This window comes from Sphaeramia orbicularis, chromosome 17 (assembly GCF_902148855.1).
Source record: "Sphaeramia orbicularis chromosome 17, fSphaOr1.1, whole genome shotgun sequence".
In the NCBI taxonomy this organism is placed as follows: Eukaryota; Metazoa; Chordata; class Actinopteri; order Kurtiformes; family Apogonidae; genus Sphaeramia; species Sphaeramia orbicularis.
The window spans coordinates 26,953,706-26,981,499 of NC_043973.1; the positions used below are offsets into that span (position 1 = coordinate 26,953,706).

Consider the following 27,794-nt stretch of genomic DNA (forward strand, 5'->3'; position numbering starts at 1 on the left):
TTGATTGTGTCTTGTAGTTTTTAACCTCATAAAATAAAATGAGAAAGAATAGCCAGTGCAGCATATTGCATTTTTACCAAGCTGTATATGGATGTATGGAACTGATGTGTAATATAGCCATATAATAATAATAATAATAATAATAATAATAATAATAATAATAATAATAATAAAAATAAATAATATAAGCATGTTTTTTTTTTTCCTTTGAGTGTCAAGAAAACATTAAAACTGAAATTCAGCTTTGGCATAAAATGGCCTCTATGCATCTATATTATGTATTAATGTTATATAATGATGGATGGCCGATGTTTTGTGTTAAATGTAAATTGCAGTCACTTGGATTTACCAGAAGAGGACTTATTTTACCACCATGACGTCACCTTCCTTAACAGTCGGAGACAGTATAATTCAGCTCGTGCACACATCTTGTCATGACCACATTGTGTAAACATATGGACCAGTCCGTGTCTTCATCACATGTGCTCTGTTTATATTAAAGTTTGCTCGTTTTTTTTTTTGTTTTTTTTTTTTTTTTTTGCAGCCGGAGCAGACTGACGCAAGTGAAGCGATTCCGCATTACGTCATCGCGAAGGCCACATACTGGAGGCAAATTGTGCTTGTGTTCTGCTCAGCCAGTGCGCTACCCGAAAATTTCCACAACACAAGCCTTGCAGGAGAGCGGCACAAGAACGGCCGCTATACGTGCAGTGATGCAGCACCCTACACCAAAGAAACCCTGATCGCACCGCAGGACACGACCAGCTGTCGGATTCCTGGATGGAAAACAGTGATGTTGCATGACATGCCTCGAAATAAATTCTGGTAAGTCTTGTGCAAGTGCGCTGCTGCAGCTGCTGGAGACTGGCAAGCAGCAGAGGAGCGACCTTAACCTACTTTGTCACTCTCGTAAAATGAGTTTCCCGATCAAGTTGCAACGATTAAAAAAAAAAAATCAGGCATGGGTAAGGATTAAAAAAAAAAAAAAAAAAAAAAGATAGAAGCTGGTGTATGCGGGCACATATTTGTGTAACAGTGAGAGCTTTGTCTCCGTCCATACAGGTGTCTCTGGAGTGACAGGTGATGTCTGAGCAGGGCATGGAAAAGGTGCCTATGTCAGGATTTACTGTATGTGTTGGAATTTGATTTGTCTTATGTCCAAGAGGTGATTCTGTGTGTGCCTCACATGGTTTTTTCCAAGCATGTGGTTAAATGTAAATGTCAGTCCATGCTGTAAAGAAAACACAGGATAGGCTACCATTTTACCTATATTTTCTATTTCACCACTAAAAGCTTTTTCCTTGTTTTTGCACTTATATTGTCTCTTCAGAGTTGACTTTTTTACTGTCATACACTAAATCACAACACCGGCAGTTGTAAATTTGTAGCTGTACTCCCATTTAACATCAGAGTCCCAAAGTTTTGGCCTTTTTGTAGCTGAAACCATGGTGATCAGCAGGCGGCACAGAGCAGAAGGCCCTCCAGCAGACATCACTGGCTGGTACACGACAGGAAGACAGAAGTGTTTTTCTATACCCACTGAAAATTTACCGCATCTCTGGCATCGCCGAGCTTAAACTGATTAACCTCAACTCAGTGGGACAACTTTTTTATTCCTGTCAGGGGATGGGATTCACATGCCGGTGTAGTTTATAGTCCTGTGATGTAAAAATAACTTTGGCCAATCAGTGGTAACAGCTGCGATGTACTGTACAGGGCCAGCCAAACACAGATTGCACTGTAATTCAAGTAAGTGCTTGTGTTTGGAAATATTGCATGACAGTCTGTTCCAAGCACATCAAGGAGGACATACATTATCCACACTGTCCTCTGTGTTTTATTAAGCTGCTACACAAATAGACTGATAATATAAATAACTGACTAATAAGGCTGTTTCTTCCCCGCATACCTAAAATGTACTTGAATATTTGGCCTGCAGAAGTCCGACAGAGTGAGTTAGAGCAGTTCAGACCCTTGGTTTGATTTTGGCAGGACTTTCGCTATCAATCCTCAACTATATTAGAAGTATATGATGATTTACTGTTTTTAAAGACAGTTATTTTCTAATGCTGCCAGCATGATCGTGCCACAGAGTGAAAGTGATGTTTGCTGGGCACATGCCAGGAATGAGGTTTGGGGTCTGCAACTAGAGAGCCAGTAAAGCTGTACAAGAATGTGGGGCCTTCTCATTTGTAGTTAAAGATAGAGGCAGCACAGGCTGTATCCTAGCTAACAGTTTCTAATTTCAGATATCTTCACTCTGCCTTGTCCATTTGGACGTCTTTTGTTGTGATGTTTCCTTGTTAGAACAGAGTTTGTGTTGGATACAACTGTTTCAAGTAGGAGGATTTGGATTTGCAATAACTCATCCAAGGCTAGGGGAAGGAATACAAATATGGTGCTTTATGAAAGGTATGTCGGTCCTCTTGTTTCCTTTAACGTCATAGAATTTGCAGTGCCTGCACTGGTTTAATATCTGCTCTGGCAAAAGATTGTGTCAGTCTCAGTTATTTCTGAGACTGAAAACAGTCTGCAGAAGGTCACATATCTGACACTCAGGATGCGTTTCTTTGTGATACAGAGAGGATATCAGTGTTAATCTATGAAAACGTGTTTATTTTTACACTTATATATTCATTCACTCTACAAATGATGAATGGGCTTGTATATCCATTAAGTTAAAGATAACATTAGACCACTGGCTGCTGGCAGTGGCCTCACAGTGCCGTATACACATTTAACGCTGCTGTTTACTGTTGTGTTATAGGCTCATTCACCACTGCATTAGACCTCAGATAATGATAGTGTTATCATTTGCCAAAAGACTTTACGACTGTGCACAAAGTCATTGCAAATAACGTAAACCTTCAATTTCACATAATCCTAAATCCTATGTGGATGTTCTCTTCTGTTTTGTCAGGATAAGGAGCAGTCAGTAATAACATTTCTTCTGTTTTTCCTTTATTCTGTGAGGTTATTCCCTATGGTGCCATACAGTGTTGTTTCTGTAATTCCAAGTTTACTTTTTACCCTCTTAAAACTTTTCTCTCTTCAGCTAAATTTCAGTCATTTGCCTGGATTAGAGGATGTTTTTTTTAAACACTAAGTGAATACTAATGTCCTCATCACCAGTCTCTGCAGTGTAATATTTGTGTCTACAAATTGCTGTCAAACTATGCCGGAGTGATTGTCTTGCAGAAAAATTTTTCCTAGCCACTCGTCCAAGAAGTGCCACAGTCCTTTCCACTGAGGGTTATCTCATAAAACATATTTACTTTAAAAGAAAAACTTTTTTCTCTACAAACTTTGCCTGTCTGCAGTGGTTGGTGTAGACTGCATGGGTGGGTGGTGGTGGTGGTGGGGTCATTATGTTTTTACGAACTGAGCGACTAGGATCTTTGCTGCCATGGCAACAAACCACATGACTAGGTGTATTAGATTGCCTTGGACAGTGTGCAGTGAGGCATGGTGTGAGCATTCTCTCTCCTGCTCTACCCCTTTGAAAGTCTTGTCCTTGTCTTACTTAAGTTTTTCAGCACCCCCTTGTGCATGTGTGATAAGTATTGTAGCATGTTACATTTAATTTGCTCATGTACTTCCAAAATACAGAAGAAAGGAAATCAGTATGAGGAAAAACCAGGGTGGTATTACCCCACTAGTGGGCTCAAGTTCAAAACATGAGCGGTGGACCCCAACTGTCCCCTCTGCTTCTTACACAGTGTCTATGCTAAAGAGGACTTTAGCAGTTTTCTTGTCGTTAATGTAAAATCAAAGCTCAATCGAGTTACTTTTAATTGTAAGCCCACAAATCTGGTGTTTCTTTTCACTCTCCTGATTTAAAGAAAAAGCCATCATCAGCTTATCAAACATTATGGGCAAGACAAGTAATAGATGTTTTATATAATGAGTGAAAAGGAAAATTACTGTTCGAGACAGATTACGTTGGTATGTATGATTCTGAGCATGACTTTATATTGGACTTGGCAAAGTGAAAGCACAATAAAACATAATAAGAACAAACTAAAGTCACACAAAGGCTATTAAACAAAACTGTAATTTGGACCCCTTTATAAAGAGACCTTAAGAGTAATGTAATGAAAATAGTTTAGCTATGTAAACAGTTGTTTTTTATGCCTATTCTAAAAAGAAAAAAATGATTCCTAATAAGGTGTTTACGTGACTAATGAAAATGAATGTTTCACTAGTATTTGTGCTTACATGCAGCCGTGGATACTCTGACTAATGATGCCCAAACATTTCATTTATCACGTCAAAGTATATAAGAGTAGCTGGAGCCAACTTGATTTGCTGAATTAAAATAGGGACTTGTATGACTGTAAATACAGCTTTTCTCTTCATCCCTTCAACTACCTTCATAAAAATGTCGGCCCTGCGATATTTGCACATATCTGAGACCTGTTGATATCCTAATCTGTCATGAAGTTTTAAAGTACTTGTTTGTCTTTCCTTCTCCTTCAATCTTTTCCATTGTTTTAGAGATGCATGTCAACCCAGGCCTTACAAACTGTTGACTGTTTGGTTTGTGTACAATACACAGAGAAAGAAACAAGAAAGATGCTGGAAACCCCATTTGCAGCACATTTGCCATATGCCCAGTATCAATAATGTGCTTCCACCCCACATTGTATTGGTATATCCCATATATTTTAATTGGAAAATGCTCTATTCAGAAAGATTACTTACAAATATCCAATCAGAGTGCAATGTTTACATTGTCTATTTGGTCATATTTGGAATATTAGTGGGCATGTAAATGTAGAAATTGCAGAGTTCAGTGATACAACTTTGTCTTAAGGTGAAATGCTAAGTGCTGACATTACTTTCTCTCCTCTTTATCAGAATGATTGAAGACTGCAGGCGGAGCAGTGACAACATGGCAGATAGAAGGCAACTGTTTGTCGAGATGAGTAAGTGCTCAGGGCCACGTCTCAGCACGATCTGGTCCGCACTGTTCAGACCAAAGCACCATCCAGGCGACTGAACGGCTCCCAGACACATTTCTGGAGCAGTCACTGGGAAAAATTAAAGATTAAGATTAAAAAAGACCAGATTTTCTGTATTTTCTGTGACTTTTTTGTATTGTTTGTATTTTTTTTTTCTATTATACGATTATAACCATTTCTAAATTGTGTTGTCAGGGGCTCAAGATTTGGATTCCATACGATTATCGACATACAGAACAGCCTGTAAACTGAGATTCGTGCAGAAGAAATGTAACTGTGAGTATGCTGCAGGGCTCTTGTAGCTCTATATAGTCACGGAAAAAAATATAACACCATCAAAAGTCATCAAAAACAATGGTTATGCAATCAAGTACTAACTCCTGTGTGTATCATGTGACTAAAACAGACAGAAAAGAAAACATGGAATGCCTAAAAGCACTGTTTTTGGCAGTACAATGTCATAGCTAATGATGTAAGAACTTAAGTGATTGTGGTTATTATCAAGAAAACCATGAAAAATTGGTAGATATCAGCTCTGAAATTAAATTAAATTAAATTGAATTAAATTAAATTAAATTAAACTCTTATGAGCTGTTTTGGTTGTTATCATTATACTTGTCCAAACGAATGTACCTTTAGTTGAACCAGGCATTAAAATGAACAAGAATTTCAAGAAAACAAGGGTGGTCTAATAATTTTTTTTGCAACTGTACACTCCTCTATATTTTCCTCATTCAAGAGTTAATTTTCTGTTTTCCCTGTTTGCTTTCCAGTGCATTTGGTTGACATTTGGAATGTGATTGAGGCTTTCCGAGAGAATGGCCTCAATGCCATGGACCTCAACGCTGAGCTCACTGTGGCTCGGCTGGAAGTGGTACTGTCCACCATCTTCTACCAGCTGAACAAGCGTATGCCCACCACCCATCAGATCAATGTGGACCAGTGCATCAGCCTGCTACTCAACTTCCTGCTGGCAGCCTATGACCCGTGAGTAACACGTCACATGACAGTCGGCGGCTGGTTGTGTACTTTCTCGTCTGAGGTTTTGACATGAACTAATGTAGTGTGAAATGTGACTCTGAGGTGTTAATGCAGAATAAAAATACAGACTGTTTAACATGAAAATCTCACACAACACATATGCCAAGTACATATTTCAAGCCAAGGTAAATATTTTTTAAAGATGATGATCGCTGCCATTTAAGTTTGCCTTTAGCAGTAAGAAAAACAGTTGAATCCATTAGTTTTAGCTGCAGAGTCAGTCTGAGAGCTCTACTTTAACCCATAAAGACTGAAACATCCACCGTGGACCAAATGCATCTACTGATCTAATATGTTTATGAGAGAAGAGGGAAAAATACGTTACTCCAACTTACTATTATATATGATTTTGAATTCTTTATCCTGCTGCGTTGCATGTATTATCTGTTTTACGACTTTACATGTTAAAGGTTCAGCAATTTTGAGCTACTTTATGTATTGTTGGTAGTTTAATTTAGTGCAACGCATCATATTCTTTCTACATACAGTATGTTTGTAGCATTGCTCTCCTAAGAACCACATATCCTTAACCCATAACGACCCAAACATCCACCATGGACCAAAATCATCTACTGATATAAAATGTTTAATACCTGTTGATCCACTAATCCTATCAATACATGTAAATAATTGGTCTAAAATACAATTTGTCATCCTTTCATGGTCATCAGATATGACCCATTTGGATGTTCAGAGGCTCCATAGTGAACGTGGAAACACATCAACACATCTTCTACAACACTGATTCACCAGTAAAACCCATGGAGTTTAATAAATGACAGTGGATGGAAACACTTGGTTTATCTTCAGTTAATGATATATTTTGCTGAAAAAGTCACTTTTTCTTCAGTTTTTTTTAAATAGCGCTAATATGAACATCTACATGATCCGTAAATTAAATATAGGAAAAAAAACCTGATTTTCACTGAAAATATGCACAATACAGGGGATAATATATAATAAATGGTGATAAACCCCTTAGGAAAGGTTAAATGAAGAGAAAAATTCATCTGGGAACTGTCATAAAAGTAGCACTGGGTCTTTATGGGTTAAAAGGATCTGTGGCCATAATGTAAAATGCATTTGCTTCTCTTTAGGGAGGGCCATGGCAAGATATCTGTCTTTGTTGTGAAGATGACCCTAGCAACCATCTGTGGAGGGAAAATTCTGGACAAATTAAGATGTAAGCAACACAGCAAATCTTTGTTTTACTTTTAATTGTGAAAAATGGAATGCAAATCACCCATTTTATCTGTAATAAATCAGCTAATTGTATTTGTGAAGTTCATACAGCTCTAGTCTAAGTAATGTACTGCTTTGCATTGTATTTTATTTATTTGCTTATTTATTTATTTTCCATGATCTGCATCTGCTTCGGCTGGTATTCCTGAAAGAAAACAGTTCTGTCCCGGCTCTTCATGGCTGGGAGAAACCATCATTCATTATCTTAAAGCATAGGGGTTGTTATATAATCTACAAAATCTTTGCAAAGCCTGAGAAGAGCAAAAAGAGGGCTATGCTGCACGTATATTACAACAATGGATGTGAATAACTGCTTTAGTTTGATTTGTTTTCACAAGTGGGATAATTGTATTGTGTTATACTGTAATTAGTCGACTGTGGTGGCAACTGACAATTAGTTCATTTGTTATGTCTCCCTGCTTTGTTCACAGATATTTTTTCACAGATATCTGACTCTGCTGGAATAATGGTGTACTCACAGTTTGACCAGTTTCTGAGGGAGGTTCTTAAATTACCCATGGCTGTTTTTGAGGGGCCGTCTTTCGGTTACTCCGAACAAGCTGCAAGAACCTGCTTTCCACAGCAGGTGAGGGTTCATTAACCACACATTCTAATAACACCTCTAAATGAAGAACGCCTCCCTGTGATTGTTTTACCTGTGACGCGTTGGGTCTTTTTTTTTTCCTTCCTATGCACAGAAAAAGGTCTCTCTCAACACATTCCTCGATACGTTGATGTCAGACCCGCCCCCTCAGTGTCTGGTGTGGTTGCCACTCATGCATCGGCTCGCCAATGTGGAGAACGGTACAACGTTGTGCAGAACATTTATAAATGGGGAAAGCTTGCAGGCTGGGAGGATGTAAAGTTCAGCTTTGCATCATAATCCTGAGTCACCACACACACACACACATACAATCAGTGCACCACAAGTGCAAGCAGAAACACACACAATCACACACCTCCAGCAAAGATGACCCATAGGGACTTTACACACTGTGCATGACTGTGTGTGTTTGTGCGCATTTGTGATGCACTTAACAACACTAGCCACCTCCATGTGAGCAGGAGGAAACAGTCACATGCTTATGTATACAGCCATGGTCAGTGCATATTGGGTTAGAATTTTAGAAATGATTGCAGTCAAAACAGATTTGATAACCCCACACATCTGTCCTCAAATTAGTGGAAATTAATCCTCTCCTGACTGCAATGTGAAAAAAAAGACCCTGGGTTTACAGTCGCATCTGTTTGTGTGCATGTGTGTCTGACCCCTCCTTTCCTCCCTGCAGTCTTTCACCCGGTCGAGTGCTCCTACTGCCATACTGAGAGTATGATGGGCTTCCGCTACCGCTGCCAGCAATGTCATAATTACCAGCTCTGTCAGGACTGCTTCTGGAGGGGGCATGCCAGCGGTTCCCATAGCAACCAGCACCAAATGAAGGAGTATACGTCATGGGTAAGAGAAGGAGCGGGGAGGAAAGGGGCGGGCTGAGGGAGGTGTGTCTGCACTGGACCAGTCATTGTGGCTATTTTTGCTGTGCTGCAACATCATAATGTATGGATACTGGGTCCCTGGTGCACACACATTGATGATGCAACCTGTTTTCAAACAAAAATTACCTTTTATTTGCTGAAAAATGACACCTCCCTCTTGCAATTCTACCAGAAATCCCCTGCTAAGAAGTTATCCCATGCCCTCAGTAAGTCACTGAGCTGTGCATCCAGCAGAGAACCTCTTCACCCCATGTTTCCTGAAATGCCAGACAAACCTCTCAACCTAGCTCATATTGTGTAAGTAAACCTTCTGCCTTTTTAAATACAGATCCAAGAGAGCCCACTTACGCAGTGCACTGATGGACAACCTGGTTATTTTCAGTGGCATTAATTTCTATTTCAGATATGTTTGATATTAGCCCTCAGACTGTTGCTGATGCTGAAGTCTAAAGTGATTTGAGTCAGTCACTTCAGGCAGCTGATCAATAAGGCTTAATTATAGCCTTGGGAATGATTGTAATTTACAGCTACATTTTCCTTGACTTGACTGCTGTGAGTGCTGCGGGTAATGTCTTATAAATAAGCACACAAAGACCTACACAATAGGTGCAATTGAATGTGCTAATATTCATACACACATACTAGGAACAGTCATTCATGAAGGGTCTTTTACATTTATAATAATTTAAATGATATACCCCATTGTGGACATTTGACATACTTCCTACCTGAGCTCTTGTATAGTTCCTTTATTGCCCTGGCAAATATAACATAAATGATTTTTTTCTTGTACTGATAAAGTATAATTGTCGCAGTGTTGGCTGTTGTGATATTAAAAGCTTTTTCATTCCTGTCTTTGTTCTTTACTTTCCTGAAAATAGAGATACATGGTGAGTGAGATTTGTTATTTAACTTTTAACCATAGGTGTCTTTGTTAATTTTACTAGACTGGAATCCCTTGTACTTATTGTGCTAATCATATAGTACCATCTATTCCCATCCCCCCCATAGTGTATTGACAGTGACTGTTGTGCTCTTAATGTGATCTGTGATTTATACATCCATATCATCAATGTTTGCATGTTTTCATTAGTGACTATACCATATATACAGTAACTAATAATGTACTATTGTAAATGCTCGCTGGATCATACTAGAATGGTAACACTGGACAAAAAAAAACAACTTTTGTCTGCTACTGGAGGAAAAAACATCTTGACTAAATTGGGATCGCTGATTGCAAATTTGACATTAGAATTTTTCCAGAACCTCGGGATTTTAAGTTATGTGAACATGTTAAACACAAAAAAAAACTATTTTAAAATTTTGTGGCAGTGCCTTTTATCGTGTATTGACAATCAGTAGATGATATGTGCTTAATGGGTCAAATCTACTGGTATAGATATGAACATCAACACAAATAAACTCAGAATTTGTTTATTTGTCATATGCAGGTTAACACAAAGTCAACAATATAAGGAAATGTTATGGACAAGAAGAAACAACTCACTATTTACAAAATGAGAAAAGCAATAAACACAAAATAGGAGAAAACGAATAAAAAAATATATAGGAAAAAAAGATTTAAATGACAAGAGACTATGACTACAGGTTGACATGGAGCAACAGGAAGCATTTTTAAGAATTAACCTAAGTAGCAGAGCCCGTCCGTTTGGCTCTAAATGGTTCATAAATGTTTCAGACACTTGCTCTTGCATCATCATATTTGGGTTGAAGCTCCTTGGTACCTGGTTTCCATTTCAGAAATTTGATGATGAAATCGTTTACAATGTGCATCACTTACATCTCCAAAACTGAGTGGAGGAAGTAAGTTTTTACTGACACTCTGCAAACGTCAACATGCCCTCAACTAGTTAATCATATTTTGTGACTCTTAAGTTCCCAGAAAACCTCGCCCTTTTTGCACAAATTAATCCCAAACTGTTAAATCTAGTAAGAAGAGTTTTGAGGGGAATATGGGACCACCAATGAGTTCTCAAATCTGGGATGCAGTGAAAATTCCAGCTTTTAGCCTTGCATTTCTTTGGATTGCACAAAATTTGATCTTTCAGCTGGTGAAAGCCACCTGTATTTTGATCTCTTAGAACAGCGGTGTCAAACTCATTTTAGTTCAGGGGCCACATTCAGCCTAATATGATATAAAGTGGACCGGACCAGTAAAATAATATAAATAATAGGATAAAAACTTTTGAGTGAAAAAAGTAAATTCCATAACGAAAATGTTTACATCTATGAATTGTATTTGAACATAGCATGAACAGATATGAACAACCTGAAAATTCTTTAGTAAAATAAGTGCAGTGTTAACAATGTTACACCTTAGTTTATCAATTATACATGTGAATCACAACTTAGAGATCCCAGTGGATCTACAAATACACAAAACATGAAATAACAGGGAGAATATTATTAAAATTCCACATACTTCTCTTAAGACATTTCAGGTTATTCAGGCTAGTCTGTAAATGTCAATATTTTTGTGTAATTTTACTTTTTTTTACACTAAAACAAAGAGACAAATTTACTGTTTTCATTATTTATAGGTTATTATGATAGTATTTTACTGGTTCTGATCCACTTTAGACTGAAATGATTTTGACATCCTTGATTGTTAATATCTTCAGTGTAATTTTTGCATTTCGCAAATTCATCCCAGGGGCTGGGTTGGACCCTTTGGCGGGCTGCATGTTTGACATTGATGTCTTAGAATATATGGAGCAGGAGATGTTGCTAATCTTTAGATATTGACTTGTGCATGACTTAAAATCCTGACATTACTATCTATGCTGCTCGTGAAAAATTCTGGTCTCAAAATTGGAATCTGCTTTCCTGATTTAGTCAAATCACGTACATCTTCCCTGTAGCAAATCACTACTGATCAGTGTAATTGAAAGATCAAAAGTAAGGTAACAAAAGTTCAGTTTAGCATTAAAACAGTATTTTTTTTCCCGGTATAGGCCACCAAGACCAGTGAATATCACCAATGAATACTCATTCTCCCACTCCATGCCTACATCAGGGAACCCTTACTCCACCAAAAAGTGAGTACAACCAAAACAATGGATGTCCTGGATTTTAAAGCAGATCTTTTCAGCTCTCCATACTCCCTAAAGACCCTGTGCCCTGTAGACTCTGTGAACCACAATGTCTCTATTTTCTAGCCTTTATTTCCTAAAGTTTGTGTGCATCTTCGTGTGTGTGTGTGTTTGTGTGTATGTGTGTGTATGAGCGTTGTGAACACTTGTGTTGTTTCTTTTTCTTTGTGCTTTCTTCTACTGAATGTAAATAGCTTGCCTTTCAGCAAGAATAATGTTGAGCAAAGAAAGCCCTTGACTGGGGCTGCTCCACATCTGTTGAAAGGGAGAGGGTAAGTGACATAGGTGTGTGCTCAGGAGAATGTCTTTGAAGATGAAATGCATGTGTGAACTAATGTAGATAGAAAATAATCACAGGGCATAAACTAGAGCGCTTACGGTACCAAAGAAACTATTAACCTACCAGTTTTCTTATGGCAGAGTTTGCAGAGTTATACGTAAAGGACTATTTGAAAGGCACTAGATGGAGCATACATCATAAAGATCATTGACTATTTGCTTGAAGGGTCTATTACAATCGTTTCATTCACATAAAAATGGGAAACCCTAACTGCCAGTTTGTAATATAAGCAGCTCTGAGTGTTATTTTCAGTCCTGTCTGCAGTTGTTGCAGTTTAATAGTATGAATTCACATCAATATGAAAAGGTATGTTAGGGAAAAAAAAAAACAAACCTAAATTTCACATAAACAGGTGAAACTGGACTAAGGTTTTGGGTTTTTTTGTTATTTTTGTTGTTTTTTTGGTGAATAAAAGAATCTGATTTTTACTAAAAAGCTGTTGAACTTTTTATGCATTTTTTTGATGAAAAAAAAAAGTATGTGTGTCTTCCTCATGGGACACAACTCCCGTTTGTAACAGGTTTATGCAAAATATACAGATGATGTGTGTCGGCTGAATGACAGCCTTTAGGTGGTTCTTGATGTGCACGTCAAAGCATGTGAACAGGACAAGAAGTGAGAGTCATGTGATTTGGTGTGCTCCGGAGGCACATATTTTTAGAACTGTGACTGAGAGTACCTGATTTTTTCCCCTGTATTTATTTACATTTTTTTTACTTTCAAGATATTTATACTCTAATACACACAGAGATGGAAAAGCTGTCAGAATACTTTTTTAAGTGAAAATACCAATGCCTAACTGTGGAATATTCCACTGTAAGTTAAAGTTTGCATTCAAACCTTAATTTAGTAAATATTTTAGCAAAATGAACTGAAAGTATGAAAAATAAAACTAGTCATTGTGGTGTGAAATGATCCCTGTCTGTGTGTTCTGCTTTATAAATTATGCTTTTGGATTCATATGTCGGCTGCTAATGTATATGTTGATACATATTTGTCTGAAGAACTTTTCTAGATCCTATGTTTGTAGTGTTGTTATCCAAAATTCAACTTTTCATGTGCCCTGTTTTCAGTGTTGTGCATTTTCTTACTAATCCAAGTGAGCTTTTAAAGAGAATTGAGTGTAAGGAGGAGAATTTTCTTGTAAACTAATGGGATGAAAACTTGTAAAAAAATAAAAAAAAAATAAAAAAAATACAACAAAACAAGAAAAGCACTCGGAGAGCGCAGACCTCTGCCAAGACAGAGGTCCCCCCCCCCCCCCCCCCCCCCCCCGATCACCACCAAAATGTAATCATTTCTTCCTTGTACCAGAATCAACATTTCCTGAAAATTTCATGAAAATCCGTCCATAACTTTTTGGGTTATCTTGCTAACAAACAAACAAACATGCACGCACGTGCGCAAACACACAAAGCAAAGTGATGACATTACCTCCTAGCAGAGGTACAAAGATACAGTGACATTAAAAGTACCATATTTACATCTGAGATGTAAAAGCATGAAATTTCATAAAAAGGAAATAATAATGTAAGTTAGAAATTTTGAATGAATGAATGAATTTATTTTTGGATTAATGTAAACCAAAAATAAATTCATTCTTTCATTTATTCATTTATTCATTCATTCATTCAAAATTTCTAACTTAAAGTAAAGAAACATGTATGGGTTCTTTAGTGATTAAGTTTTAGTTTTCCCCAAAAAGCTATGTAACCTGACTGCTGACTGTAAGAACTTGACTTTTATTCCATTGTATGAAAAATAAAATAAAATAAAATAAAATAAGACTCAAGTTTATAATCCCCCTAATGCAGTTTAGCAGCCCTTAGTCTGTTATACAATTTAGTTGCTAAAAAAACAAAAAACCAGAAAGCTTAATAAAAGTGATAATTTTCCCAGACATGATTGGGCTTCTGCAGAAACACTGGTGACAATGTACAAAAGTCTTACTGTCTGAGTATTACTCACTCTGAATTGATAATTGACATATGTAGCAGATGGACCACTGATGTCAACATGTATGACTATGTAAGAGATTAATATAAAGTATTTTCTCATAACTTCTCAGTAAAACTTCAAATGTTCTGCTTTGCTGAATTACCTTACTTGTATGTGAACTTATTTTGTTTATGTAAATTGAGTGCATGCTTTGTGCTTCAGAATTTAGACTAAATAAGCTTGTACTGAAAAAGCGTAAACTATAATAAGTAATGTTTTCACAATTTAAATATCTAATAACATCTAGGCTATTGTGTTATATTTATCTTTTAATATAATATATCCAGCAATATTATGATTTTATTGTTGTCAGTTGTGTCATACCCAATTTATTAATGTTGACATTTAACTTTACTTGCAGTTGTTTCATTACAACAACATGACACAATGTGAATATGTCACCAAACGATATGTGAATACAACTTTAAGACATTACCTCATCTGTAAACATAATTTCTGCAGAGCTGCGCCAGATTTTATCTGCACCAATGGTAAAAACAACAACTCCCATGATCCCGTGCTACTTCATGACTTCATTTACTACGTCTTTTATTATTGTTTTGATTGAGCGACCCCTTGCAATAGACGTCTGAAGAATGAATACATTGTGTGGTTTTTATATAATGAAGTTTTATTTTGAGCGACCCTCTATTATGGTACGAGAAAATGATAGCTGTAGTTAAAAGACTGTAGATAGTTTTAAGAATAATGCCTGTGAATAATTGTAATAGCAGAGTACTGAGTGATTAATGCTTGTAAAATATAAACACTGCATGCAGCTTGTCTTTTTTGCTGAGCATGCCCTTAATCGTGCTCCTAGCTTTCATCAGCGGTGTCTCTCCCAAACATAATATGGCCTTGTTTCTCTCTAGTCACCCATGAAGGGCTCCTTTTCAGCCATTCCTCTCAACCCTCCTTTGTTGTGTTTGCTCCTTTTCTTTCTCGGCTTCCTACCCCCTCTCATCCTTCCTCCCTCCGGTGTCACCTGTGTAATGTAATGTTTTTATTTTTCTGTGAAACCCTGCACTGTTCCAGGTTACACTACAACCTCGATGTTGCTGATAGACTTGCTGACGAACATGTTCTGATTGGCCTCTATGTGAACCTACTCCAAAACAACCCCAAAACATGGTTAGTTGGTGTGCTGCTGTGTGTGCCAGCACCAGTGGAAACCATGTGCTCTGCTGAATGGCCACCTTGTAATCCTTCCTCCTAACCTAACCCTAATCTGAATGTGTTTCACTCCTATTTAACTCTGCATGCTCTCACAGAGTTTTTGAACCTTTAATATGTCTGTGAAAACACTATTTCTATTCAACAAGAGCAGGTATTTCATACTAATTGTATTCAGATGGTATCCTAAAACATTGTTTTAACAAGAGAACAGCATACAATATACGTTTAAAACTTACACTTATAAACTGAAACTAATTTTAACTGATTGAGCAATTGCAATCCAAGACCAATACAACTGGAATTACTGATTTTTGGGGAAGATAAAGAGTTTAGATTGAACAACCACGCCTAGAATCACCTATTGTTTTACATTCACTTCCAATTTATTACTAAATATATATATATATATATATATATATATATATATATATATATATATATATATATATATATATATATATATATATATATATATATATATATGTATATATATATGTACACACACAGTTGTGTAAAAATTATTAAGCCATCAAAACTCATCAAAAACAATGGTTATGCAATCAAGTACTAACTCCTGTGTCTAGCATGTGACTAAAACAGACAAAAGAAAACATGGAATGTGTAAAAGCGCTGTTTTTGGCAGTACAATCCCATAAATATTGATGTAAGAACTTAAGTGATTTTGGTTATTATCAAGAAAACATGGAAGATGGCTAGATATCAGCTCTGAAATTAAACTCTTATGAGCTATTTTTGTTGGTATCATTGTATTTGTCCAAACAAATGGACCAGGCATTAAAATGAACAAGAAATTGAAGAAAACAAGGGGTGGTCTAATAATTTTTTCCGCCACTGTATATATACTACACATACTATATTAATAGAACTGTGACCAAGAATGCCAGATTTTCTCCTGTGTTTATAAATAACAATTTATTTTCAAGATATTTATACTATTATACACACATAGTTAGAAAAAGCTGTCAGAATATTTACTTCAAGGGAAAATACTAATGCCAAACTGTGGAAATACTCCACTATAAGTAAAAGTTTTGCATTCAAAACCTTAATTTAGTAAATATTTAAAATAGTCATTCTGCTGTAAAATGTTCCAAATCATTTTTTTTTCTATTTTAAATATGATTTTTTTCCTTTCATATTTCTGCCATTATTGTATTGCAAACTGGAATTATTGACTTTGTTGTGTTAACTGAGTTTAGATTGAAACACCACACCTAGAATCACCTTTTGTTTTACGGTTAGTTTCATAGTTAGTTTTTGTTTTATGACTTGCTTTGACTTGGGCGTTCAGTCCAGTAGTTATCTAGGTTCTAATATAGTCACAGTGTTTTGTCACCTACCTTGTATATTCTACACTTGTTCACTTTCTAGTTCAATCTGAACCAAATCTGCAGGTGTGAAACCTCCCCCAGAACACGATACAGACCAAACAGCCTGACTTTAGTCCAGCTTAAAGAGATGATCTTGGTCCAGATAAAATAAACCATAGTTTACTTCTTTTTTTTTTTACAATGTGAAAAACACTTTTTGGATAATTGTACCTTTTGGACATAATCATAAGATGCCTGTTGTCATGAAAAACAAAAGAAGAAGAAATATAAATGGAAAATGAACCAAGTTAACAACATATCAATGTCAGACACGCAGCTGTGAAGCAGAACATGAAGATGGTAACAGCCCAGACTTGCAGTATGAAAGCAACAGTAAGCGCACTAACCAGACCAAATGTATTCAATATCATTAACCCTTAATATCCAACAGTTCTTCCTGGGGTTGATATCAGATTAATCAGCTAACAGTTTCTTCCCATTGTAAATCATCATTATCATGTAAGACTTAAAAATCACCTATTAGCCAGCCTCTTTTTTTACTTTAATAACAGTTGTCACTCTCAGAATATGTTGTCACTGATTTATTACATACACTGCCCAGCCAAATGAAATAAAAAAAAAAAAAAAACACCTGTATTTAACTGAACAAAATAGGCAATATAATTCAACTGGAGAATGACTGCAGTGATCAATATGTATCAGGTGAAAATAAGTTCTGTAACTGATGCAGTGAGTAGCTTCTCATGTCTTAAACAATCATCATTAGACTGTGTTTTAATGGAAAAAGGTCATGTGGTCTGATGAGTCCAGACTGACCATGTTCCAGAGTCATGGATGCATCAGGGTGAGAAGAGACTTTAGGCAGATGAAGTTATTACCCATCATGCCTAATGTCTGTATTACAAACCTGTAGGGGCAGTCTTATGATCCAGGGCTTATTCAGTTGATCAGGTCTAGGTTCAGTAACGTTACATCCATAAAATGAGGTCAGATGAACCTAAATAACCAGGTCTGAACATCAGTGGATTTTTTATTCCCTGATGACACAGACATATTCCAAGATGACAATACACAGATTCATCAGGATCAACTTATGAAAGAGTGGTTCAGGAACATAACAGATCATGTTCTTCAGAGTCCAGACCTGAATCCCACTGAGAATGTTTTGGATGTGATGGAGAAGACTTTACACAGCCATCTGACTTTCACATCATCAATACAAGATATTAGCAAAAAGATGGATGCAATTATGGACAGAAATAAATGTTATATTGCATAAGCATCATGTGTCATAAATTATTCCTCTGCGTCCTGCAGTCAAAGCCACAGGTGGTAAAAATGAAATATTATATATGTGACTTTTCTTGGATGGGCAGTGTAATTATTTTTAATTTATTACCACAAATTCAAAATTATCCCAGGATTACCCAACACATTTCCAATCTGTAAAATCAGTTTGATCTGTTTTGGTAAATTTATGTTATGTATGCATAATATAAACTATTCAGTTTTTTATAAATTTGCCTCAAAAATAGTGTTTTTCTGAATGTGTGCACTAATATGCTTGTGTTTGTGTTGTAATGGTGGTTGCAATGCTACATATAATGGTTACTAACTGCATTATATTAGCATTATATTTTCATATATTCTCTCCTATGTGATTACATCTCCTGTATGTGTGTGTGCAAATACCATATATTTTGCTGTATAAGAAATCATACTGGCTTTTAAATACCTCTTCATATCTGCATTTATACATATAATAAGGAAACGTCTCTCCTGGTTTTGTGGTTTTGCTTAAAAAGCTTAGCATGACTAAAGGGGCCCTGCTGTCGAAGTACAACATAAAGCTTAACTACCAAAGACTAATCTGATTTTTTCATTCTCTCTGAATATTGTATGCGTTATTTGTGTATTAAATTTGTCAGTTTTTGACTCCAGTCTGTATTTTCTTCATAATCAGTTTGCTGGAGAGCAGTAACCATCAAGACGAAGAGCATAGTCTCATCGCCCGTTATGCTGCTAGACTGGCTGCTGATGCTGCGGTAAGATATATATACGACTTTTATTGCACTCACTATCATGACATCTTTCATCTGTGTCTAGTGCCAAAAATATATCCTCGATGAGAGGGGGGTTTTAACGTTTATCTCTACCACTGGGGGTTGCGGTGCTTTTTATTGTCAAGATGAAGAAGGGATTTACAGGTGATGATCATTTGTAACCAGACCAGTAAACCAGTTGTCTTGATGGATGGCTGGTGACCTGACTGTTTTGTTCCCGTGTGAGATATGAGATAAGCTAGTGGATGACATCAGCCCGTTCACGTGATGTTTCCTGCTTGGTTTCACCAACAGGCTCAACAGCAGAGGGTCCCCACAGACCTCCCCTGCTCTCTGGATGCCAACAAACAGCAGAGGCAGCTCATTGCTGAGCTCGAGAGCAAAAACAGGTTCGGGATGACTACCTCTGCCATACTTTGCTTTTCTGTTTGACTCCTTTCAGTTCCACTCCATGCTCACATTTATAAAAATGTTTTAAACCCCATTTCACAAAAGATGCATTGATCGTAAAGCGCATTTCTGACTTTTATTATTAGAAATTACAATTATTTCTTGTTGTAGTAGTTTAGTTGATAGTTAGATTTAGTATCTGAAATGAAAGGGTAACCTCCCACAGTCACCCAATATTATCAATGGCCCTATCTTGCACTGATAATAACAAAAAATGCAAAATCAGTCCCAATATCCACTCCTTTTGTTAAACCTGCAACCTCAAAATTGAAGAGATTCAATCACTCAAAAACACACAGACAAACTGTATCAAAAATGTGTTGTCCTTAGTCCATATGTACAGTAGGTCTATAAAAAGGGTGTTATATTAAAGAAAACAAAGCAACAACCCAGTCACCAGACAAAAAATATGCATTTGTTGAAACCACAGATATGTGTAATCTCAACATGATTTGTCATTGCTTTTACCTCAATGGGCAGACGGTAGGTGTAGGATGGTAAAATCACACCAAATCTATTTTTAGAAGCAAAAAGAGCACTTTGGATGTTGTTAGAAAATAACTGTGGTGTGGTTTAAATGTTACTTAATGCACTGTGAGTAATTTTTTCTCACATCTTTCCTGACTATTTTCTGTATTAAACTAAGTCCTGTTTTTCCCCTACTTCCTCAGTCACTGTCAGCATCTGAACCATAAATGTAATTATAAAGATGGACATAATTTCAGTTATTTGTGGATCTACAGTACAGGTATTGGGAAATGCTGATGTGAAGCATATTTTTGGTTCAAAGAAGTGGATATTATATATACAGTCACAGAAAAAATTATGAGACCATCAAAAGTCATCAAAAACAATGGTTATGCAATCAAGTACTAATTCCTGTGTGTATCATGTGACTAAAACAGACAGAAAAGAAAACATGGAATGCCTAAAAGCACTGTTTTTGTCAGTACAATGCCATAGATATTGATGTAAGCACTTATGTGATTTTGGTTATTATCAAGAAAAGACGGAAAATGGCTAGATATCAGCTCTGAAATTAAACTCTTATGAGCTATTTTTGTTGTTGTTATTATTATATTTGTCCAAACAAATGTACCTTTAGTTGTATCAGCCATTAATGAACAAGAAATTGAAGAAAATAAGGGTGGCCTAATAATTTTTTTTCGCATCTGTATACATGGTTTTTATGAATGACAACATTTTATTCTGGTGATGGGGTTGAGAGCAGGCAGGAACACAGCACATTTTACACACAGAAAACAAACTGTATAAAATAATAAAACAGATAGATAATAAATAAAAGATAGTTAAGAAGACTATTCCAAGCACAATTAAACTGATATAATCAGAGCCAAAGGAGCATTAGAAGTCATCGAGGTGCAAAGAAGGTGTGTATTCTATTAGAATTTAGTCTCATTATCATGCGTTTACACCTGTCACAGAGAAATCCTGCAGGAAATCCAGCGGCTACGTCTTCAGCATGAGGAGGCGTCCCAGCCACCGCCTGACCGGGGTCAGCAGAACCCCACTCTGCTGGCTGAGCTGCGACTTCTCAGGTAAACCCGCTTACCTTGAACCACTGCACGGTATCGTGATTCTGAAAGACATTTGTGCTAAAGCTGCTGGAATAAACATTTTGTTGCCTGCTTGTTCTGTTTTTTTTTTTTTCCAAGGCAAATGAACAGCGTACATCAGAGAATGCAGATGTGCATGTGTTTTTTTCCTTGACGTTATTGTGTCATCACAGTGAACAACTTGTTCCTTCTGTTAGGCAACGCAAAGATGAGCTTGAACAAAGAATGTCTACTCTGCAGGAGAGTCGCAGGGAACTCATGGTGCAGCTGGAGCAACTAATGATGCTTCTCAAGGTACACGAGACATGCCTTTCATTTCTCTGACTACTTGTTAGTTAAATACAGTTTCAATGTTTCTGTAGGTAACAGTAATTCTGTTTCAAATTTATTTTAGAACCTATTCCAAGTTTTTTTATTTACAGCAGCTGGTAAGCAATATGGTCAGATAATGAATTTTCATTGTATCACATTTTTTTCCCAGCTGTGAGTGATCACTCCTGCTAGAGTAAAGCAAACTCTGCACTTTGCAAACGAGGAAACAAGTGAGAAAATACTCGATATGTCCATAAGAGGGCACACATATTAAACAGTTTTGATTTCCTTGGTCATTGCGACCATCTCTCACAAATAGACTGCACATATTACATATTAAAAATAGGAAATTTGTGTTTTTCTCATTTCAATAAATAGAAAAATGTAGATTAATTTTTTGTAAAAACATTAGAAAAAAAAATAAGAATTTGTGAAATTTTATTCAGTTGTTAATTAACAGCCAGATATAATTCTGCTTTGATTCCATCTAAAAAGCAAAGAAATGATGGGCTGGTTTAGGAAAGAATCCCCTTTTATACATGAATGTTTTCCTTTTAAATACATGTAAGATGCAGTGTGCCGCTGATTAGCCATGTTAACTGAAGCAGTCTCATGCTGTTAGACAAGAGTCTGGACAGATGAGTTAAGTACAGGACACTGAGCCTTGGATTATGCTCCATCACACCTTACAAGACAGCACGTCCACCCCTCACTAAGACGGATAACCTTTGGTGCGAGAATATCTCCTGCAGTCAACGAAACAGGAGTTCTTCAAAGCCCACATAAACTGCTTACTATACTGGCTTAAGTGGCAAGGATATCAATCTAATTAGCCTAAAAGGATCAATGGTAATCCATTAAACTTTCATGAGAAAGCCACATGCTTGTCACTTCCAGAGGGAAATAAGGTTGGATTTTTTATAAATACTCAATACAATATGGTTGATGTTTCATAAGCCGTAAAATATTATTTTTCAGCAGGAAGAGGAAAGGAAACAAGCTGTAAGTGTGAAAACTATGGAAAAATCTAAAACTAGACACTTAATTAGACTCTTAACATCCAAACATATTGCATGCATTTGATAACAAAAAGAATGCATTTTTGTCTGGTGAAAATATAGTATTTAGAAAATGTCAGTTCCTTAGCAGAAATAAAAATCATGAATGTTTTATGTTTGGCGACATTGCATTTTTTGATTAATGGTTTTTAAAAGTTCTTACTTGTTTAAGAAAAATAATGATCTGCAATCCATCAAGTTGTCTAAATTCTGAAGATGCATGGTGATCACCAGACAGTAAAAATGTGGTGTGGTCTGTGGGAATAATTGAAATAACTCTTCGGCTCTAAATAAAATGTCTCCTTAACAGCATGTTGAGCCTTTGAAAAATACTTACATGAAAATGAATACAGCTTAATAACTCTGCATACCGTACATGTCTAGCATGTGTGCAATATTTGCTATTTTTATAGTTTTTGTGATCTGTGTTCTCAGTCGATGTTAAAAATGATTCCGCTGGACTGGCTTTGAGTTGTTTGTGGGACTGAATACGTTTGGAACACTGGAAAATGAACATTATTTTACATTATTAGTCACCTCTGGCGTTATAATGGCTCTAGTTAATGCCTGTACTGCCTGGGTGTGTTACAGACTCAGGGTCCCGGCTCTCCACGCTCTTCTCCCAGCCACACCATCAGCCGGCCAATCCCCACACCAATCCACTCGGACTCTGCCGGCACGACCCCTACTCACACACCTCAGGACTCACTCATGGGCGTGGGAGGGGATGTTCAGGAGGCCTTTGCTCAGGGTACTTCAACACTCATTTTGTGTCCAATTACATCAGCGGAATGACTGAAAACTCTATCCAATCTCACATCTCTGCTCTTTTTTCAAAGGTCCAAGGAGAAATTTGAGAAATGACTTACTCATTGCTGCTGACTCCATCACCAACACAATGTCATCACTGGTTAAAGAACTAAATTCAGGTAAAACTGAACAACAGATAAATAAAAGCTTCTTTTATCCAGGGGCTTAGGCACTGTACACATGCCATTTTAGGCTCCAGCGAAGGAAAATCAATGAGCAGAGGATCAAAACTAAAGGACTTTCCCCAGATTTAATGAGTGGAGTTGGTCCCCAGAGGCCTACTTTAGAAGATTTTGTTTTAAGCTTTTTGCATATTGTTTTTTATCATCTACTCTAGCTAGTAGATATGGTTATAATTATTGCCCAGAATGATGTGAAACAAATACTGAGGTTTAAAATAAAAATATATCTGATAGCAGATGGTGTTGCCAAAGCTTATTCTGTCAATTTGCGCCAGGAAATTTTAATTTTAAATTAATTTTAAAAGAGGCTATATGTAGGATTTCTACTTTCTGAAAAAAAAAAATAGCTTAAAAATATCACTAGTGTGTGTAGAATAAAGAGTTCTGAAGTAATGCTAAAGATGCTGATGTATTTGACTGTAGAGATGTGAACTAAACATGTTCATATTGATGGTCTGGGGCATGGGTCGGCAATCTTTACTGTCTAAAGAGCCATTTTAGAACTGAAATTAAAAAAAAAAAATGCCTGAAACCAAAAGATATCCCTATGTTTTACCTCAAAGGGGTGACCATTTAGGATTAGTTTGTATGGAATATGTCAAGGATAAATCAAAGTTTCTGTGCATTAAATTTACAGAACTACAAAGAAATTACAGAACTACACTAAAGAAAACTGAGAATTGTCGTTATTTTGTTTATGCAGCAAAAATTGATTGGTATAAAAAGCAAATGGAGTAAGCAGATGAATATATTCATTGTCAGAAAATAAAACAGTCTACTTTTACTACTATAAGGACTACTTTTTAATTCAGAATGACTTTATGGTTGCGACACTAACAAAATGTGTAAAAAAAATATATATATATATTTTTTAAAAAGTGTTATACATTTCCATATATTTTTTGATAAGCCACATTGAGCCACTTGAAAAGGGCCCAAGAGCCAAATGTGGTCCCAGAGCCACAGGTTGCCTCCCCCCTAGACCACTAGAGGGAGTAGTGAGTCACTCTGCTGGTCTCCCATGGTGATGGAAACTAAAGCCAAAGCATCAGAAAGTGACAGGATGGGATGAGAACCACTAAGAAACACATTTTGGAGTCCAAGAAAGTGACAAAGTGTTTAACCTCCTAAGACCCAAGAAATGTCAGCAAAATACAAGCTTTTTTTGTTTTTTATTAAATAAGTGCCTATGTTGGAAACATCATGATGCAACAGTTTTTTCAGATGCAGTTTTTAAAATTTTTATGGAATGTCCTTTGTGGTGGACGGTTTTCTTTTCTTTTTTTTTGTATAAAGTTGTGACACTCTTGTCCACAAATGTGGACAGAAAACCCATAACTGGGTCTTAGGAGGTTAAAGCTGGAAGCACTGTTGATGTTTTCACCACTGGACATGGCTTTAAATGAAAACAGTGGAGTTTGATGCTGAAATCAGAGCATTTCTTCTACATGGATGAGCTTGATTATGAAGCTAATGGAGGTGTAACATTTTTATGTGATTTTGTGATGTTATTATGTTTGCTAAGCTTGTCATTAGTAGATCCTAATGTGAGTGAGGGCGTTGATCAGACTAAACTGTGATAGTTCTGACCTGTTTGGACGATTCCAAGCAGATCTGTACAGCAGCTATTGACAACACAAATCATGCAGAAACTGGAGGTGATTTGTGGTTTTACTGTGGCTGAAAAGCACAGACCTCCGCCAAGGCAGATCAGTGCCAATGGCAGTCAACAGGGCAGATACACTTCAAAAATCTAAATCTTACCAAGTGTATTTTTCTCATTTCTAGTCAAAATATCTCATCACACTTAAAATAAGACATAATCACCTAAAGAGTAACTTTTCAGTGAGATATAAGCACTTATTTTTCGACAATAGATCTTGAAAATCTTATTCCATGAAATCTTACCAAGATAATTTTCATTTGTTCCATTGGCAGATTTTTTTTGCCTGATTCAAGATTTTTTTGCTTAATTCAAGCAAAAAAATCTGCCAATGGAACAAGTGAAAATTATTTTAGTAAGATTTCTTGGATTAAGATCTGTTGTCCAAAAATAAGTCCTTATATCTCACTGAAAAGTTACTCTTTAGGTGATTATGTCTTATTTTAAATGTGATGAGATATTTTGACTAGAAATGAGAAAAATACACTTGGTATTTTGATTTTTTCAGTGTACTGATATATGACGGATATACGGTCCATCCCTGTCGATGTAAGCTCCCGTGTGTGTGCCTCAGCTCCCTGAAAACCTTATGAAAACTCTGTTCTTTCAGAATTTTTATTCATTAGTTAATATTTAATTGTTCCACAGAGGGTGGAAGTGAGACTGACAGCATTGTGGATTCAGACTTCGGACGCAGTGACCTGTTTGCTGCAACTTCTTCTGATCCTTTCTTCAATTATAAAACAAGGTAACCTGCCAGAAAAAGAGAATACAATGGAACTAGCCCGGGTAACCAAAAGAACACGGAATGTGTGGAAGAACAGATATACATATTGGGAATTTGCACAATGTCTGGTATAACAGTCGACTGAATTTCACACAAAACATCTTAAGAAAGCACAATGTTAAAGCAGGAAAAACAGCCTCATCCATGTTTAAATCTCCTAATTAGCCCATTGTCCATGTACTGTTTAACTTCAGAAACTGCTCCGGCACAGTTTACTGCTTCATCTCTTGCCAACTTTCCCTCTTGGGCTTTTTTGTTTTATACAGATACTGTATGTACAGAGTTGGTTCCAACGTACCAGATTGTTCAGCACATTATGCAGTCTCTGTTATTGTTTATAAGGGATTTTATGTCACTTACAAAGAAAATGGCAGTCTTTAGTGTCATTTACAGTACCTTCCGTTGTCAGGTACACCCTGCGTCTTTTGTTTTGTGTTGAACTGCCTCTGTCTTTTACAGAACTGCCAGCACTGCAGATGAGGAGAGTTATGAGAACAATCTGGAGCAGCAGCTGGAAGACGAACTCAAGTTGGAGGAGCTAATGAAGCACAGGCAGGAACCAGACAAATCGTGCATGGTGAGTACAAAGTTAAGTAAAGAAGATGTTAAATTATGAAATTGCCCCTTGTCAGTACCTGCTCCAACTTAGTGTATGTGTTTTACCAATGTTCATACTGTACAGGTAACGATGCAGCAGTGATCGTGTTTGTCCAGCCGGTAAGTATGTGTGGTAAAAGAAGAAAATAATACAAAATTATGCCAATAATAAGCATATCACTACTATTTCACCTCATTGTAAATGATGCAGTGTGAATAATAGTTTGTGTATTTGTAACAGGTGAGCAATATGAAAAGCAACAATAGTAGAAGACACTGGACGTGACGACACTGGAACGACAAAAGCAACGATGACATGAAGAACTTGCTAAATCCAACCATAGAAAACATTTATGTAAAGATATATTTTTTAACCAACCACATATTTAAGGTAATACTGTGAGCTGATGTAAAGAGATTAATTACTGAGCTGTCTATTATACCACAGGTGCCATAAAAATCACATGATTTGGGGAATTATTTTTTAATTTTTATCCTTTTTATATGAGTTGTCTAGCACATGTACAACAATACTGTTGGTACAGGTTGGCAAACCTGATTACTTTTAAATTCACATGTTTTCTGAATACTGTAAACCAGGTTTAAATGTTTGTTTGTCATCTGAATTATGATATAACCCTGAGATTACACTGAAGGAAAAGTTATAGATTCAATATTTGCAATATTTTGTAACTGTATAACTCTTGTCTGGTTATTATGAACAGATTTTACCACTATTCCATAGATTTCTTACTGTTGCTACTGAGTGGTTTTGTATTGTTTTTGACTTTGGAGCTGGCCTACTGCTGTTGATCAGACACGTTTCTTTTATTTGATACATTAGTTATAAGCACTCTGCCTTAGCTGGGTGGATAATCTCTCAAAAGAGCTCATTCAAACTGTCAATGCAGTATGTAGCTATTAGCAAAACACACCTGTTCTGCACCAATGCTACTTTCCTTTACTGTACGAGTAAGACTAAACTTGGTTAATCTGATGATGTGATACTGTCAAGCAGGTGGATTTGGTAAAAAATTATGGATACTGTCAGCATATAAGAGGTCAACTAAATTAAAGGTATTGCTGACTTGGTTGAAGATGAGTGTCTTGAGGTCATACTGTGTGAAATTTCTCAAAGTGCTCAAATTAAAGAGTTTACAACCAGTGAGGGCATTGAGAAAATTGTGCTTATTATGGTTTATAAATTATGGTTTGATCATAGATTATTTGCTGTTGTTTCATTTGTTAGCATCAGTAATATCACACAAATGCCTGTGTGATTTGCACACCAACATACAGAATACTCACACTCTTGATGTATTTTCTGAGTGTGCGCAAAACTTAACTCAGTCACTTTGGGGAAAGTGGCAAGCCAATCTAAAATCATAAATGTGTGAAATATATCTAGTTTGATTTTTGAGCAAGTTCATAGCAGTGATTTTGCATGGTGGTGATGCATAATAAAGTGTTGACACAATATCACAATTTTGCCTATGAACTCTTTTCTCTTCCTTTTCCATTCCAGAACAGTACACTTCAATTGGCTTGGTTTGGCAGTGCACATTTATTATC

General features: G+C 36.5%; 1 protein-coding gene across 12 annotated transcripts; it reads left to right on the forward strand.

The window, feature by feature from the left end:
- The first annotated feature begins 601 nt into the window (after positions 1 to 601).
- On the forward strand, positions 602 to 27,707 carry dtna (dystrobrevin, alpha). Of its 12 annotated transcripts, none has more exons than XM_030160844.1 (23): positions 602 to 825; positions 4,861 to 4,928; positions 5,160 to 5,240; positions 5,738 to 5,951; positions 7,103 to 7,188; positions 7,679 to 7,833; positions 7,946 to 8,051; positions 8,537 to 8,703; positions 8,914 to 9,038; positions 9,623 to 9,631; positions 11,720 to 11,803; positions 15,231 to 15,326; positions 18,687 to 18,768; positions 19,081 to 19,175; positions 20,682 to 20,795; positions 21,011 to 21,107; positions 22,104 to 22,127; positions 22,775 to 22,934; positions 23,023 to 23,112; positions 25,487 to 25,586; positions 26,085 to 26,202; positions 26,308 to 26,342; positions 26,464 to 27,707. In XM_030160844.1, the coding sequence occupies exons 2-22, from the start codon at positions 4,862 to 4,864 to the stop codon at positions 26,323 to 26,325; spliced, it is 2,088 nt and encodes a 695-aa protein (XP_030016704.1). In that variant the 5' UTR covers positions 602 to 825; position 4,861; the 3' UTR covers positions 26,326 to 26,342; positions 26,464 to 27,707. The 12 variants fall into 12 exon arrangements, with proteins under 12 accessions (XP_030016704.1, XP_030016701.1, XP_030016702.1 ...); XM_030160839.1 differs by lacking the exon at positions 602 to 825 and adding an exon at positions 2,216 to 2,412; XM_030160840.1 differs by lacking the exon at positions 602 to 825 and adding an exon at positions 2,216 to 2,412 and having other exon boundaries at positions 22,107 to 22,127.
- Positions 27,708 to 27,794: the final 87 nt, after the last annotated feature.